The sequence below is a fragment of the Sardina pilchardus genome, chromosome 4, assembly GCF_963854185.1.
Source record: "Sardina pilchardus chromosome 4, fSarPil1.1, whole genome shotgun sequence".
In the NCBI taxonomy this organism is placed as follows: Eukaryota; Metazoa; Chordata; class Actinopteri; order Clupeiformes; family Clupeidae; genus Sardina; species Sardina pilchardus.
In genome coordinates, this window is record NC_084997.1 from 31,905,481 (window position 1) to 31,926,775 (window position 21,295).

Below are 21,295 nucleotides of genomic sequence, written 5' to 3' on the forward strand. Positions count from 1 at the left end.
GTTTGTGTTGGATTTTATAACAGCATTGAACGCGATTCAGCCAATCATCATCAAGGACCGGAACAATCCGTGTTAGAAAATAATATTCACACATCATGTACATTATTTGCACAATTTCCCAGCATAAAAGTTGGAAAGGCTTAGCCTTCCCAAGTCTCCATTACGCGCCGCCCATCATGCCTCACGCACGAGCAAGTCGGTCTCCTCTGGAGTAGACGCCCAGGTAACTCCGCCATGATAATACCAACAGACCATTGAACAATGCGCCAGGCTTTTAAAGAGAATGAGAGTGTGAAATCTAATTGGTTTATTGCATGCTACGCCCAAAAGACACCCACGACTAATTAACTCAATTAAGACAACCCCTTTTCACTTTGCGCTGAGCGCAATGTTCACTTTTCACGCAGTCATTATAGCCTTTTGCGCTAGGACCGCCCCCAAAGAAACTGGCGCGAGTGACTTCTGACAATGCCCATTTGATCCTGATAATAGAGCCCAAGATGTGAGGAAAGAAACGATCTGCAGTAACACTTGAAACTGGAAGGGTGTGATAGTGAGCAACCACCCCAGGTACACACGCATGCGCACACGGACACGTGCGCACACACACACACACACACACACACTGTACATTTACCTCAGGATGATCAGGAGTTGAAGAGGAACCCAATCAAGACTCCCTGATCTGCAGTTTAAAGACACCAAACCCTTCAACAGGGTGGAGTTACTGCTGTTCAGCACATCAGGGACTGAATCAGGTTGTGCTCTATGACAGCAGTTTCCAGCTGATTGGGACCCAGAACAGGGACTAAGAATCCTGCTCTATGGGACTAAGGAAGCATCCTGAGGACCAGCACTGAATAGGAAACAGTGACCTCCACATAAGAACTACATTACATGCAGGGTCAGGACCATCAGCAACACCTTCACCAACCACCAGGGGGACACCACCCACCTGTTGGAAATCCCTGCTGAGGTCCATGAGGCTGCAGTGTAATTACAGGTAAATGGCCACCAGGTGTCAGTACTGGTCATGTGGCTTGGAACACATTTCCACAGCCTGGCTTGCAAATAAGAACACAGTTAAAAAGATGATAAAATAAGTGAGCATATAAAAACTATGTGACATCACTGTCATTTTATAAGGGTAAAGTTCATGTATTCGGTTCATGTACAGCCTACCAGAAATCTCTCTCAGATATTCTGTTATGGTTCACTGAGGTGTGTGTTGTGCTGGTGGCAACAGTGAAATACATAAGCGCTTTTCACAAAAAATGACCCCATATCTGAAAAAGCTGCTTAAATGACTTTTTAAAAATGGTAAAGAAATTACATACATGACATGGTTAATGCTTTTCATGATTTACTGTCCTTATTCATTTACCAATCCATTTGTATTAAATACCACAATATTACTGTGGTATAGACATTAAAGCACAGTGCAGTACATATACAGCAAGTTAAATGAGGTGGGCATTCACATTTCTTTAACATTTATATCCACACAATGAGACATATTTTTACTATTTATTAAATGACTTGTTTCTTCATAGTCTCCTCTCCTATAGGTTTCCCTCTCAGTCTGTCATCCCTGGTTCAGAGTCAGTATCAGCTCTAACTGTGCTGCTCTACTCTTACTGAGGCCTTCACTGGTAACATCCGCAGAGGGACATTGATGTTAGTAAAAAAGTATGGAAACACTCTCACAGTGAACCTGTGTGTGAAAATGTGTAACTGTGTGTTATTATCAGGGTTAGAGAATGACAGCTCTCCTCTGTCCCAGTCCAGCTGCACTCTGATCCTCTGGAGTTTCTGCTGCACTGTGAGGAGAGTGTAGTCATGAGGAGTAGCACATGCTCTATATGCAGCACCATTATACCACACACACCACACTCCACTCATGGAGGTGTAGTCTCCCTTCCTCTGGGTCGACTCTGTCATCACACCTATAAACCACCCTCTGTTCTCTCCAACCTCCACATCCCAGCAGTGAGTCCCTGCGTTAAAGCCCTCAGAGCCCAGGACACTGGCATACTCATCAAATCTCTCTGGGTTATCAGGAAGCTGCTGCTCCTCATCACCATATCTCACACTGGTCAGATCCTCAGACAGGATGAGTTTTGGGTGTGCAGTGTTGGGATCCAGAGTCACAGGAGCTGCAGAGAGAAAGAACACACACATGAGCTGAACACTGAGTGGTGTGTGATGAGGATGTGAATGATGGTCATTATCAATAGTGGTGTTACCAACTGTAATGGCAGGAGAAGTAGTAACAGTTACATTTAATTTAGTAGGCTATATTAGCACTCTCTCTCTCTTTCTCTCTCTCTCTCACACACACACACACATACTGTATACACACACACACACTATTACTACTCTCTTGTCAGCTATACTAGCCCTGGTTTCTCTCTCTCTCTCACACACACACACACACACACACACACACACACACACACACACACACACACACACACACACACACACACACACACACACACACACACACACACACACACACACACACCCACACACACACACCACTGCTCTCTTATCAGATATACTAGCCCTGGTCCCACACACACACACACACACACACACACACACACACCACTGCTCTCTTGTCAGATATACTAGCCCTGGTCACACACACACACACACACACACACACACACACACACACACACACACACACACACACACTAATACTACTCTTATCAGATATACTAGCCCTGGTCTCTCTCTCTCACACACACACACACACACACACACACACACACCACTGCTCTCTTATCAGATATACTAGCCCTGGTCCACACACACACACACACACACACACACACACACACACACACACACACACACACACACACACACACACACACACACACACACACACACACACACACACACACACACACACACACACACACCACTGCTCTCTTATCAGATATACTAGCCCTGGTCCCACACACACACACACACACACACACACACACACACACACACACACACACACACCACTGCTCTCTTGTCAGATATACTAGCCCTGGTCACACACACACACACACACACACACACACACACACACACACACACACACACACACACACACACACACACACACACTAATACTACTCTTATCAGATATACTAGCCCTGGTCTCTCTCTCTCACACACACACACACACACACACACACACCACTGCTCTCTTATCAGATATACTAGCCCTGGTCCACACACACACACACACACACACACACACACACACACACACACACACACACACACACACACACACACACACACACACACACACACACACACACACCACTGCTCTCTTATCAGATATACTAGCCCTGGTCCCACACACACACACACACACACACACGCAGAGTGCTCTTGAATTTCCCCTTGGGGATCAATCAAGTATCTATCTATCTATCTATCTACACACACACACACACACACACACACACACACACACACACTACTACTACTACTCTTATCAGATATACTAGCCCTGGTCTCTCTCTCTCACACACACACACACACACACACACACCACTGCTCTCTTATCAGATACTAGTGTGTAATTGTGTCTAATGGTTTGAGTTTCTGTTTTGTAAACAAAGGCAGCTTTAAGCTGCTAATAACCCCTGGACAAATGTAACTGTATCATCTACCCCAGTAGCACAGTCTCTCCTCTCCTCATTCCTAACATTGCTTATGTGTGTTTGGTGATGTGGAAACAGCAGACTACTTACTGTACTGAACAGTCTCCTGCATCTTCTCCCAGACTCTGAACTTCAGGTTGCCCAGGTGCTTTGCCACATTGATCAGAGCTCCTGAAACCCTCTCTGGATCCTGCAGTGTGCACTGGGCTCTGGAATAACATTCAGGAGTCAGTGCTGCTGTGGGTTTGGGTTCAGAACCACAGAGAAGAGAGAGACAGGAGGCAGATCACTCACCTTTCTACTATGCTCTTGTAGTTCTGGAAAATAAGAAATTAGGGAATATGTCAGGCATTATTGATATAACTAGATCTTTTAGAAACTGTACAATAACAGACTCCCCTTGTCAAGTGTAAGGTTTATATCATTGTAAAGTAACACGCACAGTGATTAGTATTCATCATATGCTTTTATCCAGAGTGACACAGACACTAATTATATAGTGACAACAGATGGTCAGGTGGTGCTGCTACCAATCCTCCAACACCCACACTGTACACAAGGCTCTGGACTCTTATCTTGAGGTTTGTTATTGGCAGGACAGATGTATTCTTTCTGTGTCTTTATTTGATTTAGTAGCACGTTAGTTGAGTGGAGTGCACACATCATTATTAATGGACTTATTGTTTTATTAAAACGATGTGCTCACCACAAGGCTGTTCATATGCTATTCATATTAATATCATACCAACAACCTTTAGGTTGTGAAGTTGGGCGTGTATGAACAAAACACACACACACACACACACACACACACACACACACACACACACACACACACACACACACACACACACACACACACACACACACACACACAAACACACACACACACACACACACAAACAACACACACACACACACACACACACACACACACACACACACACACACACACACACACACACACACACAACATGTCCTGTTTCAAGCCCTGCGGTCCTCACATTACATTTGCATGTGTTCATTTAGCTGCACTCTTATCCAGAGTGACCTGCAGAGACAGATTACAGGGACAGTCACCCTGGAGCAACTCAGGGTTAAGTGTCCTGCTCAGGGACACGACTGTAGTAACCAGGAATCAAACCCACGACCTTCTGACTTCTAATTGGCTGGGCCAAGTTCCCTGACCATCACCACCCTGTTGTTTATTTGCTGACTAAACATTTGACAGCTGACAGCATACTGACTACAAAGCTATTCTCCTCCTCGTCCTCCTCCTCCTGCTTAGATGAGACAGAGACCCTGCTCTAGAGAGACAGCCCTGCACTCTGACCACATCACCCAAGAACTGGAGTCACTGAGACGGCAGTGACAACACAAACTAAACCATCATGTCAGACTTAATGACGTTCTGAAGTCATCACTGATCATGTGATCAGATCCATATTCATTCAGCCTTCTGCTGCTCTCTCATCTTAGTGTTTCTCTCTACAAAATAACACCAACTGATTCCACAACCCATGATGTGGTATGAATGTGAATGTCTTATATTGAACTGTTGAGCTTCATGTTGGACACTGATGCTCCCGTAAACTTCTTATCTGACAGACAGGAGTTGAATCAGATCTTACTATGTGTAAAATGATGATTGATACAATGATGTGAGTGACATGAGCAGGTCAACAACATATTACAGCCAGAGGTTTTTTTGTCATCATTAAAGCAGATCTAACACACTTTATTAAACAGACAGTGGATGGTTCCTACCTGCAGGAATGTGATGTCATCAGCTCCCATCTCCTCCTCTATGGCTCTGATGGTGTCTGAAAGAGATGAGATCTCTCTGCTCATCTTCTCAATCTTCTCCTTCATCATCCGACACTTCTGCTTCTCTTCCTTCTTCACTGCAGCTATCCTGGCTGTCTCTTCATCTTGTAAAAACTGGTGAAGCTTCTCAAACTCCTGCTTGATCTGCCTCTCTGTGTTTTGGGTTTGTGTCTACAAAACAACAACAACAACAACAACACATTATTGATTCAATTTAATTATAAACACATAAGCAGGTTATATTTGAAACCATCCATACTGTAACTCTTCAAATTATTTACAGTCTCAGGTCTCACCTTAATATGTGCTGCTGTTTTGTCACAGACGAGTTTGACCTCTATAAAGGTCTTCAGTTTTGTCTGTAAGGGCTGCAGTTTGATCTTGAGCTCCTCCTGCAAGGAACATACAATACATTAGCCTTTAATCTACTTATTAGCCTATAGTTTATATACGTCCCTGTCAGGAACATGAACAAATAGAGAAAATGCAAAAAGACCAAAGGGTACTTAGAGAATGTGTATTATAAACATATAATAACAGGGAAAGAGTGAGGAAATTAAGGAAAAACACACATTAGATCTTTGTGCCCTAAACAAAAAACACACAGGCTAAATCTGTGTGCACAGAGTCAGAATTGATTTTGTGTCGCCATGGGATACCAGAGAGTATATAGTATGTAGATATTTTTCACAAAGATCTCTGTTTCTCGAGGTCACCGAGTACTGTCTGTATAACTCCCCCCAAAACAATCGGTTCTACCAACTCAAGCTGCTACAGCCAACAGCAGAGCTTCCAGGCAGCTACAGCGCTAAACTCTGGGGGCATGAGCATAGCATAGGGAATCATCAACATGCCCCCAGAGTGAAATCATGAGATCTATGCGGAAATTCCCCTTTAAATAGACACGAACACAGACAATAAGTGAATATTTCCAGATCAAGAGTCCCATAATACTCATTAAGAGATATTAGAGATATTGAAGGTCCATTATGTGGGAAGTAGTAGTATACCACTTGATGCCACTTTTTTTTTTTTTTTTTTTAAAGGAAAACCTTTGAAAATAATTTCTCAACCAGTGGAAAGTGACAAAAGGGCCACTTCTCCAGCTTGGTATAAAATGTCATAGTTCTGTAGTGACTGGATGCCAATCACAGAGTGCCCACGCTATGTGTAACCCATGCTGATGGTTGTGTAGTTCTGTAGAGACCAGATGCCAATCACAGAGTATGTGTAACCCATGCTGATGGATGGCAGCCTGGCGAGAGGGGGGTGGACCCCCTGGGGATTTGAGCTTCCTGTTGAGGATGTTGTTCCTCTTTATGTCCTGGGCCAGTTGTGGGCCACTGAGTTCTGGAGCCTTATTGGGGTCTGATGTGTTTCTGGCCAATGAACAAGAGAACTAAACACTGCCATTGGCTGACACATCACAGTGCAATACCAGCATCCTGGCGCACAGTGCTGCCATTGGCTGAGACATCACAGTGCAATACCAGCATCCTGGCGCACAGTGGCACTGACTGAGATGATGATGCGATTATTTACTGTTTCAGGCTAAAGCAAATTTGAAAACATGTACATGTATACAGTATGTCAATGTCAAGCAACAGCCAAGCATACTTGGCCATATAACTTGAAACTTATTCTTAACTTAACTTAAATCTGTAAGGTCAGTCATGGTGGTGCTACAAATGAAGAGATTAGAGAGCAGACCATTTAATTACCCTTCTACTGTCCATAATGATCAATAACTGCAAGTTGAGTTTTTGGAAACAGTGGTGAGGTTTGACATTTTGTTGAAGACAGTTGGCTGAGACATGATGGTGCACTGACGGAGATGCCATTTTAACACTTTAACACTTAACCATTATTTAAGAGGTACTGTTTCAGGTAGAAGCAAAACGCATATTGAATAATGTATATGTATATGTATATGTCAAGCAACAACCAAGCCCACTTGACCATATAACTTGAAACTTCATAAAATATCATGGCAGCTGTGCAATAATATTCATCAAATCTATCACAGTCATGATGGCTGGATTTTACGCATTATGCAACTTTTTCATAGCCATAAAATGACTTACTGTAGAAATCGTTGTTTTGCTTGACTGACCAGTTTTATCGAAAACAGAAATATTTCCTCCCGCCCCCAGTCTCCCTATCCGCTATTGCAACCTTGCAGTTTGTTCAGGAGGCGATCGCTCCTGTTTACATCTGGAAGGCTGAGACGCATAAGGAACAAGAAGAACCACGCTTGCAATTTATATATTTATATATAGCCTATATAATTATAAATATACACTCTAAAGCTGTCGGGGAAGCTCTGCAGAGAAATATGCAAGCATAAAACGAGCGAAAACGAAAAACGAAACCGAAACCGAAATCGCCAATCCTGCATAGTTTCTCTATAAGGGATATTAGAGATGTCAATTATGGTTTAAGCCAAAAGTAGACAATGTGGGTGCACAATGGCACCCCACTCTCTGTTCATAATAACAATAAGTGCAAGTTGAGTTTTTGGAAACATTGGTGAGGTCAGGTTTGATTTGTTGTTGGAGACCGTTCAGGTCGAGGCCAGTTTGCTGCAGTACACGCAATGAGTTGTTGGTGTGACAGAGTTGGAGTGAAGTAAAAAAGGACCCGAATATCTCAGAGGTCTGGATGTTGCAGTCATCTTTAAGAGCAGAATGTACACAGCTCCATCTGCTGATATATGAGAGGTAGTACAGCTCTGCTGTTATATGAGAGGTAGTACAGCGCCATTTACTGTTATATGAGAGGTAGTGCAGCTCCATCTGCTGTTATATGAGAGGTAGTACAGTAGCTTCTACTGAATCACTCACAATCATACCGAGGTTAATTTAGAGAATGAATCAAATTATTTCGATCTTACCAACAGCAAGGGAGTAGATTCTTACCTTTCGGTCCTGTGCTGCTTCATCTATGGGGCTGCAGTTGTGATTTTTATGTTTTCTAGAGTCTCTACACACCAAACACACAGGCTGTTTATCCTCCTCACAGAAGAGCTTGAGTCTCTCACTGTGCTGACTGCAGAGCACCTCAGACCCTGCTGAAGATATCTGACTTTGTTCCTGTGAGAAGGTCTCACACAGGTTCCTTAACGCCATGTTAGGGGGATACACTCCTTTTGAGCACCTCCTCCTGCAGTAGGGACATTCTCTGTGTCCTTTGCTCTCCCAGAACTGCTGCAGACAGGCTTTACAGATGCTGTGAGCGCAGGTCAAGATGACGGGATTCTTGTAGATTTCACAGCACACAGGGCAGGTGAGGTCATCTTCCAGTTTAGAAGCCATTTTGTCTTCACAGTAAAGTCTCTCCTGTGTTTGTTGTCGTCTCCTCAGTCTGGTTCACCAGCTTCACTTTCACTTCCAGCAGCCTGAGCAGACGTGTCAGTAACAACTAAGATTCTTCTCTGTTTTACTCTTTAATTCAAAATATGTTCAGCCTCACCAGCTTCAAAGAGTTTTCCTCAGTGGTCCAAACGTTGCTGTGAAGAGGGTTCTAAGTGCCCTGTTTCCCACCTGAGAGCGTCTAGAACAGAGAATCAACCTGCCACACAACTTCACTTCCTGTACCCATGACATGGAGGAAAAGAAGGAATAGTAGCCAGACCAGCTCCTTGTGCTGCTGCCTCACCACTGGAATGTAGTTCAGAATTCCAGTTGTGGGTGTGAACTAAACCTGACAGAGACAAAGATCAGATCAGAGTTAACAGCAGCATTCATATGAATGTGGTGTGTAGAGTGTGTGTAGAGTGTGTGTTGTGTGATGTTAACAGCAGCAGTCATGTGAATGTGGTGTGTAGAGTGTGTGTAGAGTGTGTGTTGTGTGATGTTAACAGCAGCAGTCATGTGAATGTGGTGTGTAGAGTGTGTGTAGAGTGTGTGTTGTGTGATGTTAACAGCAGCAGTCATATGAATGTGGTGTGAGTGTGTGTTGTGTGATGTTAACAGCAGCAGTCATATGAATGTGGTGTGTAGAGTGTGTGTAGAGTGTGTTGTGTGATGTTTATGACAGCATAGTCATATGAATGTGGTGTGTAGAGTGTGTGTTGTGTGATGTTAATGACAGCATAGACATGTGAATGTGGTGTGTAGAGTGTGTGTTGTGTGATGTTAACAGCAGCATTCATATGAATGTGGTGTGTGAGTGTGTGTTGTCAGTGAGTGGAGTGAGGCATGAGCAACAGGGAGCAGATGATATGAGCAATAATATGAACAGTGAATATGATGCAGATTCATATGGGGAAATATCAGGAAAGTTGTGGGAAACGGAATATTATGTGACTAAGCACTATGTAGAATTTAAGGTGATCAGTAGAAATAACATGTAGGCCTGTATATTCAAAAGTAAGTCTTCATTTCACAATTGCTTGTGCATAAGTGAATGTAATATCAGTCCACGGTCATCATGTTCATACTTGCCCATATTTGGGCCTCCTGTTCCTGCTGCAGACTCTACAGTACAAACACGTAAAGCTCCTCACAGAGCGATGAAGTTGATTGTTGTTGTGGAAACAAAGTTCTCTAATCATTATGTGACCAGATTTGTGTGTGTGTCAACTGAACTGTTCACCTTTCTTGATACAACTTAACATCAAAGTACTACAAGCCTACAGTATATTTCAAAAGGCAATTCACACATTTCAAATGAGTGTCTATTCATTACCTTACAATGATCTAGGTATCAATTGATACAACTGCTCAAAATGATAAGTAACTATTGCATTACTCTTAATGCATAGTTGTATGGAAACAGACACACAATCTTCCATGTTTACTGCAAATTATGAAAGTTTCAAGGTACTGTAGATTCACTGTCACCAATTAGCGTGGAGCATGAACCAATTAGACTACAATATCCATGGATGTAGCCTAATATTTTACAATGCTTCATTAGACTATCTTTTCTTTTCTATGTCATAGCTAATTCATTTTGCTTTGATTCAAATAAACCTATATTGTGATTGTACTGTAGTGTTTCGCATCAATTTATTACCAACTTTGATAACACTTTATTTTAATGTGTCGCTGTTACAGTGTACTTAATTAGGTACAGTGGTACAACCTGTGTTACAACATGTACTATCAGGTAATGTACTTGCATTATGTATTTGTGGGTACCTACATATAGTTGTTACATTGTAATATTGACTGCTTTTACAAAACTTCCAATTTGCCCACATTTTTCATCAGAGGCAAAGGGTTGACCTGAGACCTGCTGGATGGGGTAAATCTGGATAGATTTAATATACAAACAATTCTTAGCTCCATTCAAGGCCTCATTGTCCTCAGTGTACATGTTACAGCTGCACTGCTACACCTTTGCTACTCTTTGATACAGTGGAATAAACCTGTTAAGTGTACCAGTTAATTACTTGCATCATGAACAGATTTATCCCACCCAGCAGGTCTCAGGTCAGCCCTTTGCCTCTGATGACAAATTTAGGCAAATTGGCAAGGTTTTGTAAAATCACTCTGTATTGCAATGTAACACCTAAATGTAGGTCCCCACAAATACATAATGCAAGTACAATGATAGTACCGGATAGTACATGTTGTTACACAGGTTGTACCACTGTACCTAATTAGGTAGGTACACTGTAACAGCGACACATTAAAATAAAGTGTTACCCAAACTTTGTTCAATGATTCCACTGTGTCAGTATGCGCTCTACTACTGCAGTACTTTAACAGAGATATATCTACTGTACTGTACATGTAGTACCATAATGAAACCTGCATCACCTATTTTGTTCTTCAATATCTAATGATACATGTTCAAACAATGACACTGTGAAACTATTGGTTGCTTGTGTGTGGATGATCTATAGTTATGTTTCAATGGTATTTCACAGTAAATTTGTTTTTTGAACCAATAATTGTGCAAGTGCAAAATTTCTTTGAACATGTGAATGCACAATACAATGTTTTAGACAGCTTGTGTTACAAGTGATGACCGTTTTGAGTTTTGTGCCTAGAGTTTTGAAAAATGACATCAAGGTTCTGAAAATAGTAGCAAAATTATTGTAAAAAACTGTAATTATGTAATACAGTCTACTGTTTTTTGAAAGTGACTTTCAGTATGCAAATCCAAATGCTCTCTCATGATAACTGATGTGCCATATTCGGCCACCAGGGGAAGCTGTATGTATTGAATCAGTGGAACAGGCTTCAGTTGCTGGACCATATCCTTCAGCAGATACTAAACTGGATACTTGACATCTGTACATTTATAATAATTGTTGTATAGTTGTGGAATTTCATCTCAAATATACGCAGGGGATTTGTTAAATTCCTAGAGCTATAGGTAGGAGATTTCACACAGCGACCAATCAACAACCAGGCCTACTGTATTTACCGTCAAAAACATCATATCATGTGTAAGATAAAATGGAAAGGAAATAAACATCTGTGGGTCATTCATGAGTCTGTGGAGCTCCTGGTCATTTCATCTGGGGCTGAGAAATCCATCGGACTTCACTGGCAGGATTCCAAGTGTGTGTGTGAGGAGGCCATGGCATTTGCATAGCCTATAGTAACACTCTCAGTGTGTGTGTGTGTGTGTGTGTGTGTGTGTGTGTGTGTGTTTGACTTCACTAGCAGGAAGAGCATGGCAGCTCTCCTCTGTCCCAACAGGCAGGTTAGTGAACGTAATGATGCTGGTGCACAAGACAAGATCCCACGTGCATGTGTGTGTCCTCAGGGTTCTACTTTATAATCCTGTTATACAACATACTGTGTAAACACACCCAATATACACACAGACAGACACACACACACACACACACACACACACACACACACACACACACACACACACACACACACACACACACACACACACACACACACACACACACACAGTCAGCACATTTACCTCAGGATGATCAGGAGTTCAAGAGGAACACAATCAAGACTCCCTGATCTGCAGTTTAAAGACACCAAACCCTTCAACAGGGTGGAGTTACTGCTGTTCAGCACATCAGGGACTGAATCAGGTTGTGCTCTATGACAACAGTTTCCAGCTGATTGTGACCCAGAACAGGGACTAAGAATCCTGCTCTATGGGACTAAGGAAGCATCCTGAGGACCAGCACTGAATAGGAAACAGTGACCTCCACATGAACTACATTACATGCAGGGTCAGAACCATCAGCAACACCTTCACCAACCACCAGGGGGCCCTGCTCTACGCGACCCTTGAGTCTGCAGTGTAATTACAGGTAAATGGCCACCAGGTGTCAGTATTGGTCATGTGGTTAAGAACACATTTCCACAGTCTGGCTTGCTAACAAGAGCACAGCTAAAAGGATGATAAATGAACATGTCAAAGTGCAATCACTAAGGGTTGTGGTAGGCTATGGACAGCCTACCAGAAATCCCTCTCAGATATGGTGTGTAATGTGCTGGTGGCAACAGTGAAATACAGATAAAAGCACATAAAAATGACCTCACATCTGATAGTGGTGTTTGAATGACTTTTTTAAAAAATGGTAAAGAAATCACAAACATGATGATCAAATACATCAAATGGTTAACGTTTTACTGTATATTGTCCTTATTCATTTACCAATGATAATATCAAAATGACGTGAAATCACTTTCATTTTTAAAAGGGTTGTGGTAAAGTTGATGTATTCTGTCCATGGACAGCCTACCAGAAATCCCTCTCAGATATTCTGTTATGGTTCACTGTTCACAAGTGTGTGATGTGCTGGTGGCACAGTGGAATACAGATAAAAGCACTTCTCACAAAATTAACTCATATATGATAATGGTGTTTGAATGACTTGAAACATGGTAAAGAAATTACACACATGATAATCAAATACATTAAATGGTTCATATATTTGTACTGTTTACTCGATGGCTTTGTTTCTTCATAGTCTTCTCTCCTATAGGTTTCCCACTCAGTATGTCATCCCTGGTTCAGAGTCAGTATCAGCTCTAACTGTGCTGCTCTACTCTTACTGAGGCCTTCACTGGTAACATCCTCAGAGGGACATTTATGTCAGTACAGAAGTATGGAAACACTCTCTCAGTGAAAGTGTGTGTGAAAGTGTGTAAGTGTGTGTTATTATCAGGGTCAAAAAAGGACAGCTCTCCTCTGTCCCAATCCAGCTGCACTCTGATCCTCTGGAGTTTCTGCTGCACTGTGAGGTCAGTGGAGTCATGAGGAGGAGCAAGTGCTACATATGCAGCACCAGCATACCACACACACCACACTCCACTCATGGTGTATATGCGTCCCTTCCTCTGATGAGACTCTGTCATCACACCCACATCCCACCATGTGTTCTCTCCAACCTCCACATCCCAGCAGTGAGTCCCTGAGTTAAAGCCCTCAGAGCCCAGGACACTTTCATATAAATCAAATCTCTCTGGGTTATCAAGAAGCTGCTGCACCTCATCACCACATCTCACACTGGTCAGATCCTCAGACAGGATGAGTCGTGGGTGTGCAGTGTTGGGATCCAGAGTCACAGGAGCTGCAGAGAGAAAGAACACACACATGAGCAGTAACAGTGACACATATTTAGTATATTAGCACTGCTCTCTCTCTCTCTCTCTTTCTCTCTCTCTCTCTCTCTCACACTCACTCACACGCATATACACACACACACACACACACACACACACACACACACACACACACACACACACACACACACACACACACACACACACACACACACACACACACACACACACACAGTGATCTGATCAGAGAGAGTGTACTCTCTGATCAGATATACTAGCACAGTCACACACTATATCACACACATATACTCCTGATCACCTTCTCTCTCACACATGCAGACACACACACAGACACAGACACACACACAGACACTACTACTGATCTACAGACAAAGCTACTGTCAAACACATTCCAACATTGTCTCACACACAAGGTCACAATAACACACACTCACACACACACACACACACACAGAGAGAAACACAGACACAGAAGACTCAAAGCGCCGAGAAAAGTGTTTTTTAGCGCTCTCAGCGTAAAAAACACGATTGGTGGATACAGCACCTTAAGCTGCTACTAACCCCTGGACAAATGTAACTGTATCATCTACCCCAGCAGCACAGTCTATCCTCTCCTCATTCCTAACATTGCTTATGTGTGTTTGGTGATGTGGAAACAGCAGACTACTCACTGTACTGAACAGTCTCCTGCATCTTCTCCCAGACTCTGAACGTCAGGTTGCCCAGGTGCTTTGCCACATTGATCAGAGCTCCTGAAACCCTCTCTGGATCCTGCAGTGTGCACTGGGCTCTGGAATAACATTCAGGAGTCAGTGCTGCTGTGGGTTTGGGTTCAGAACCACAGAGAAGAGAGAGACAGGAGGCAGATCACTCACCTTTCCACTGTGCTCTTGTAGTTCTGGAACATAAGAAATGAGGGAATATGTCAAACATCCTTCTTATAATTAGTTTTTTTTTTCAAATTGGTGATTATGGACCGCCCCATCGTTTGTTATTCATACTGTATGACTTTGTAGTAAAGTAAAGTGACATCCATCTAGACATTTATCTAAAGCGACAGACTGGGAATTTAAAAGCAAGCCAACAGATAATCAAGTGGCAATATACTGATCCTATACCACACAAACACATTTGGCAATCAAGAACAATTTCAATCAAACAGAAAAAATACCATGATCAAGAAACAAAGGCACACACTCACACAATGATTTGGTTAAATGTATCAATCTCTCTTTCACACACACACACACACACACACACACACACACACGTACATGTGTTAATTTAGCTGCACTCTTTTCCAGATTGACCTGCAGAGACAGATTACAGGGACAGTCACCCAGGAGCAACTGGGGTTAAGTGTCCTGCTCAGGGACACAACTGTAGTAACAGGAATCAAACCCACCACCTTCTGACTTCTACTAGGCTGGGCCAAGTTCCCTGACCATCACCACCCTGTTGTTTATTTGCTGACTAAACATTTGACAGCTGACAGCATACTGACTGCAAAGATCTCCTCTTCCTCCTCCTCCTCCTCCTCCTCCTCCTCCTTAGACCAGACAGAGACTCAGCTCCAGAGAGACAGCCCTGCACTCTGACCACATCACCCAAGAACTGGAGTCACTGAGACGGCAGTGAGAACACAAACTAAACCTTCATGTCAGACTTAATGACGTTCTGAAGTCATCATGTGATCAGATCCACATTCATTCAGCCTTCTGCTGCTCTCTCATCTTAGTGTTTCTCTCTCCAAAATAACACCAACGGATTCCACAACCCATGATGTGGTATGAATGTGAATGTCTGATGTTGAACTGTTGAGCTTCATATTGGATGTTCACTGATGCTCCAGAAAGAAACTTCATATCTGACAGACAGGAGTTGAATCTGATCTACTATCCATCATAATCACTCACTGGATGATGAGTAAAATGGTGCTTTGTACAATGAGGCTTTTTTTTATAGCAGATCTAACACACAGCGGGCAAAAGTTAGCAGAAGGTTTGATATTCGCTAGATATTCCTTTTCGAAAGACATTTTCTCATTCTGATTGCTGTAGTAGTTGCCAATGGTACTGTAGGCTGCTGAATACAGGTGAAGTTTTGCCATTATTCTGACAGACAGGAGTTGATGAGCAGTTCAATATATACTATACAGCAGAGTTTTCTTTCTAAAGCCCATCTCTGTCCAGTCGGCTGCATTGACCACACCCACTCCAGTCCTGTTCCGCTTCACCAGAGTCAGAGTTCTAATCACCTGTCACCTAGCAACTAATTAACTAATCACACAGCGTGAGGTATTGTTTCTGCTAAAGCCTATAATGAAACACTCTGGAGCCTAATAGAGCATTATGGGAGCTTATGGGTGCCTCTCGTGTGGTGTTTTATACACCTCCTTTCCTTCCTCGATCCTCGTCCTCACTGATCTAGATAGAGAATGATGGGGCGGCAACAATGGGATAGTCTATCCAGTGTTATAGATCAGTGGGAACGCCCCTTGAGGATCGAGCATCGAGGATCGAGGAGAGATGTTGAGAGGCACCCTATAACAGTGAGCGGGTATCTCTCTATTTGCTCGTATATTGTTTCTTCTAAAGGTACCTTGCTGGAAAAGCTTATTGCTAAACGACACATAATAATTCTTGACCTTGTTCTGTGACCTGACTACAATTCTGATGTGTGATTTTGGATTGTTTGCCTAGCTCTGTTCAATCGTGTATTACCTGGATTGTGTGGATTTTTGCTACTGGATTTGCCCTCCGATTCTGTCATAGTGAAAAGAAACTTTTCTGCGTGTTTCAGTCTAACTTTCCTTCATCACAATTATACAGACAGTAGCCTAAATGGTCCATACCTGAAGGAATGTGATGTCATCAGCTCCCATCTCCTTCTCTATGGCTCTGATTGAGTCTGAAAGAGATGAGATCTCTCTGCTCATCTTCTCAATCTTCTCCTTCATCATCTGACTCTTCTGCTTCTCTTCCTTCTTCAGTGCAGCTATCCTGGCTGCCTCTTCATCTCGTAGAAACTGGTGAAGCTTCTCAAATTCTTGCTTGATCTGCTTCTCTGTGTGTTGGGCTTGTGTCTAAAATATAACAAAATACAACATGAAACATGTATTGATTCAATCTAATTATGGACACAAGAGTCAATTGAGGCGATCCACTCTTCAGATTATTTGGTCTCACCTTCATATGTGCTGCTGTTTGGTCACAGATGAGTTTAACTTCTTCAAGGGTCTTCAGTTTCTTCTGTAAGGGCTGCAGTTTGATCTTGAGCTCCTCCTGCAATGAACAAACAAAATATTAGTCTAGTTTCAGGGCCATAAAAATATCATGAATCATACATGTGTGGAAGTGTATAAATAAGCAAAATTAAATTGATTGGGGGTGAAAGAATGAAAAATGAAGGTTGATAAAAAACAAAACAATTATGAACAAATAAAATAAAAATACAACAACAAAACAAAGCAAAAACACACTCAACATCTGCCTGTCCACAGAAAAGAAAAGATAACAGCAGATAAGGTATACTGTACGTGAATATTTCCAGATAATAACACTCATTAAGAGATATTACCGATGTTAAAGCCACATTATGTGAGAAGTGGTGTTTACTCCTGGATGTGCATTTTCAAAATGTGGGTCTTTTAGTTCAGTCTTCCCTGTGCTTTGAGGAATGACACTGAAGGGGTTCCTATAGGGTCAATTAAAAGGGCCACTTCTCTGGAATGGTTCAGTACATCAATGTTCCTTTCAGGCTTTCAGAGCAAGAGACAATGGCCAAGATGCTATTCTCCCTAGTTTGAGTGTACGATCAAACTTAGTTTGAAGTTTTAAGTGTTACATATTGTTGCTTCAAGGCAAACACAAAGTAAATATGTAACCCTGCAAAGCGAAACCAATCGCTTTGGTAAAATCTACAAAATTAAGTTATTGTGCTCACATGAACGGTCATAAACTAAGCTTTCCAACGATATGTATATAGAAGGTATTACAGAAACTATCGCTACGATAACCGCATCCAAAGTTGACATGGTTCTCCCGTCACAATATGTCAGAAGAGGAGAAACTGTCGAATTATGCAAAAATGGTGAAATTCAACATTTTAACCCGGAAGTTGGTTTATTGTGGATTTTCTTAAAATAGTATTGCGCATGTAGGCTATGTCAATAATGTAAAGGCAATTTAGGAGTCTAATTGCACTGACATTGCACAAAATTGTGTTGAGTTTTAACGCCAAGGGGCACACGAATACATGTTTGCATCTCGTTGCTTTAAGTGCAGCTGTACAGTATGGGCTGTGAGTCCTTAATGTGACTGAGAGCAGTGAATAGGGACAGGACCAAAGTATCTCAGCTCAGATGTCTGGATGTTGTGCAGTGTTTTGCATGTTGAATGTTGTGAGAAAAGCTAGTTATATAGACAGGACCATCTATAAGAAAGAATGCTTTCTTCCAATTGTCCGCATTCGGGGTGACTGCACAAAATCAAAAAAGTCTCTGAGAACATATGAAGATGGAAGTTTTGACCATGTATTACCAGAGTAGATTCTTACCTTTCGGTCCTGTGCTGCTTCATCTATGGGGCTGCAGTTGTGATTCTTATGTTTTCTAGAGTCTCTACACACCAGACACACAGGCTGTTTATCCTCCTCACAGAAGAGCTTGAGTTTCTCACTGTGCTGACTGCAGAGCACCTCAGAATCTCTCTGATTTCTCTCCTGTACGAACGTCTCACACAGGTTCCTTAATGCAAAGTTAGGAGGATAGAATTCCTTTGAGCACTTCCTCCTGCAGTAGGGACATTCTCTGTGTCCTTTGCTCTCCCAGAACTGCTGCAGACAGGCTTTACACACACTGTGAGAGCAGGACAACAGGACAGGATCCTTGTAGATGTCACAGCACACAGGACAGGTGAGATCCTCTTCTAGTTTAGAAGCCATTTTGTCTCTGCAGTAAAGTCTCTTTTCTCCTGAGGCTCTTTCTGCAGCTTCACTTTCACTTTCAGCAGCCTGAGCAGACGTGTCAGTGCCAAACTCAAACTCAAACTCAAACTCTTCTCTGTTTCACACTTTAGTCCAAAAAGACTCTCAGCCTCACCAGTTTCAGTTTAAACTCACATGGTTTTCCTCAGTAGTCCAAAGGTTGTAAAAAGGTTCTAAGTTTCCTGTTTCCCACAAGAGCGTCTAGAACAGAGAATCCACCTGCCACACAACTGCACTTCCTGCTGGCTGCAGTCAGTCAAAGGGAGGGACTAAGCTAAAGAAGGATTCTGATTGGCCAGTCTCTTAGTCCATTGGCAGCTGCCACACCACTGGAATTCAGTTCAAAGTCCCAGTTGTGACACAGAGGCTGCTGACTCCAGATCAATGAATTACATACAGACTCTCCCCACACATACTCTCCCCACACAGACTTTGATCTTGACATTCAGGTTAAAAGTAGGCAAGAGCTGGACACATAACGTCCTAACTACCATACAGGCAAATAAACTGTTTCAGTATATTAGCACACATATTGCATTTTGCATCAACGTTTGCAGAGTGTTGCAGGCAGCACAAGGTTAATTATTAAACAGCTAGTTATAAAGACAATTAAAAGCATTAAGAACAAACAGCAGCTCAGTCATATAAATGTGGAGTGAGAGAATGTGTAGAGTGTGTGTTGGGTGTGTATAGAGTGTGTGTTGAGTGTGTGTTGAGTGTGTGTAGAGTGTGTGTTGAGTGTGTGTACAGTATAGTGCGTTGTTTGATGTTAACAGCAGCTCAGTCATATTTGTAGTGTGTTGAGTGTGTGTAGAGTGTGTGTGTTTTCAGTGAGTAGAGTCAAGTGAGGGAGGAGCAGCAGGGAGCAGATAATGACATCATGATGATAATGAGCAATGATAGAGTGGACAGTGAATATGACCAGCATGTGTGTGTGATATGATGCAGACTCATATGGGGAAATATGAGGATATTAGTTTGTGTGATGAACATAAACTATGTAGAATTGAGCAGAAATAGCATGTGGGTCTGTAGTATTCAAAAGTAAGTCTTCATTTCTCAATTTCCTGTGGAAAAGTGAATGTAGTATCAGTCCATGGTCATCAGCTGTTCATACTTGCTCATATATGGGCCTCCTGTTCCAGCTGCAGACTCTACAAACACATTCACACACACACGCACATGCACACACACACGCACACGCACACGCACACGCACACACACACACACACACTCTCTCTCTCTCTCTCTCTCTCTCTCTCTCTCTCTCTCTCTCTCTCTCTCTCTCTCTCTCTCTCAAACACACACACACACACACACACACACACACACACACACACACACACACACACACAGGCTAAAGGCTCATCAGCAGTAGGCCCTAATCAGTAGCAGCACTCTGTACTGGGCGTCCTGCACTGCCAACCCAGCAGGGAGTTACAGTAAGAGGCTGATATGAGGATGCATGTTCTCCTGCACAGAGTCCTGAACAGGCACCAAGCACACATGGGACTGTTCTTCCAGCCGCCTCTCAGTGTCTCAGTGCTCACAGCACACATCAGCAGGCTGATCAACACAATATGCTCCATCAACACATTTCACTCCACACGCTTTCATATGGAGCACATTCTCCAACACAAAGACCTGAGCTCCAAATTTAATGACCACATTTATTCATCTGATAATCACAACATGTCAATATAGCACTGAATTGTTTTGAAAAACACACAGTCACATCAATTCCGAAGTAAACTAATTTAGTGTGTGTGTGTGTGTGTGTGTGTGTGTGTGTGTGTGTGTGTGTGTGTGTGTGTGTGTGTGTGTGTGTGTGTGTGTGTGTGTTTGTGTGAAAACACACATCAATTTACATTAATTCCAAAGTAATCTAATTTAGTGTGTGTGTGTGTGTGTGTGAGAGTGTGTTGTCTGGGTCACAGTAAAGCAGCTCTCCTCTGTCCCAACAGGCAGGTTAGTAAACATAATGATGTCAGTCCTACACAAGACAAGATCCCACATGCATGTGTGTGTGTGTCCTCAGGGCTCTATAATCCTGTTGCCCTACAGCATGTTACTGAGTGCACACTCAAGACACACACACACACACAACAAACAACACACAACACACAACACACAACACACACACTGTACATTTACCTCAGGATGCTCAGGAGTTCAAGAGGAACACAATCAAGACTCCCTGATCTGCAGTTTAAAGACACCAAACCCTTCAACAGGGTGAAGTTACTGCTGTTCAGCACATCAGGGACTGAATCAGGTTTA

At 42.6% G+C, this 21,295-nt stretch overlaps 2 protein-coding genes across 2 annotated transcripts; both read right to left on the bottom strand.

The window, feature by feature from the left end:
* Positions 1 to 1,352: 1,352 nt before the first annotated feature.
* Positions 1,353 to 4,207, bottom strand: LOC134078848 (zinc-binding protein A33-like). The gene is made up of 2 exons (XM_062535004.1): positions 3,768 to 4,207; positions 1,353 to 2,156 (listed from the first exon to the last, which is right to left on the bottom strand). Exons 1-2 carry the CDS (start codon positions 3,787 to 3,789, stop codon positions 1,615 to 1,617), a joined length of 564 nt encoding a protein of 187 aa, XP_062390988.1. The 5' UTR covers positions 3,790 to 4,207; the 3' UTR covers positions 1,353 to 1,614.
* Positions 4,208 to 13,074: 8,867 nt separating this feature from the next.
* Positions 13,075 to 19,243, bottom strand: LOC134078993 (zinc-binding protein A33-like). Its single transcript, XM_062535157.1, has 6 exons — positions 18,587 to 19,243; positions 17,218 to 17,313; positions 16,884 to 17,114; positions 15,304 to 15,339; positions 14,701 to 14,866; positions 13,075 to 14,016 (listed from the first exon to the last, which is right to left on the bottom strand). The coding sequence occupies exons 1-6, from the start codon at positions 18,971 to 18,973 to the stop codon at positions 13,475 to 13,477; spliced, it is 1,458 nt and encodes a 485-aa protein (XP_062391141.1). The 5' UTR covers positions 18,974 to 19,243; the 3' UTR covers positions 13,075 to 13,474.
* Positions 19,244 to 21,295: the final 2,052 nt, after the last annotated feature.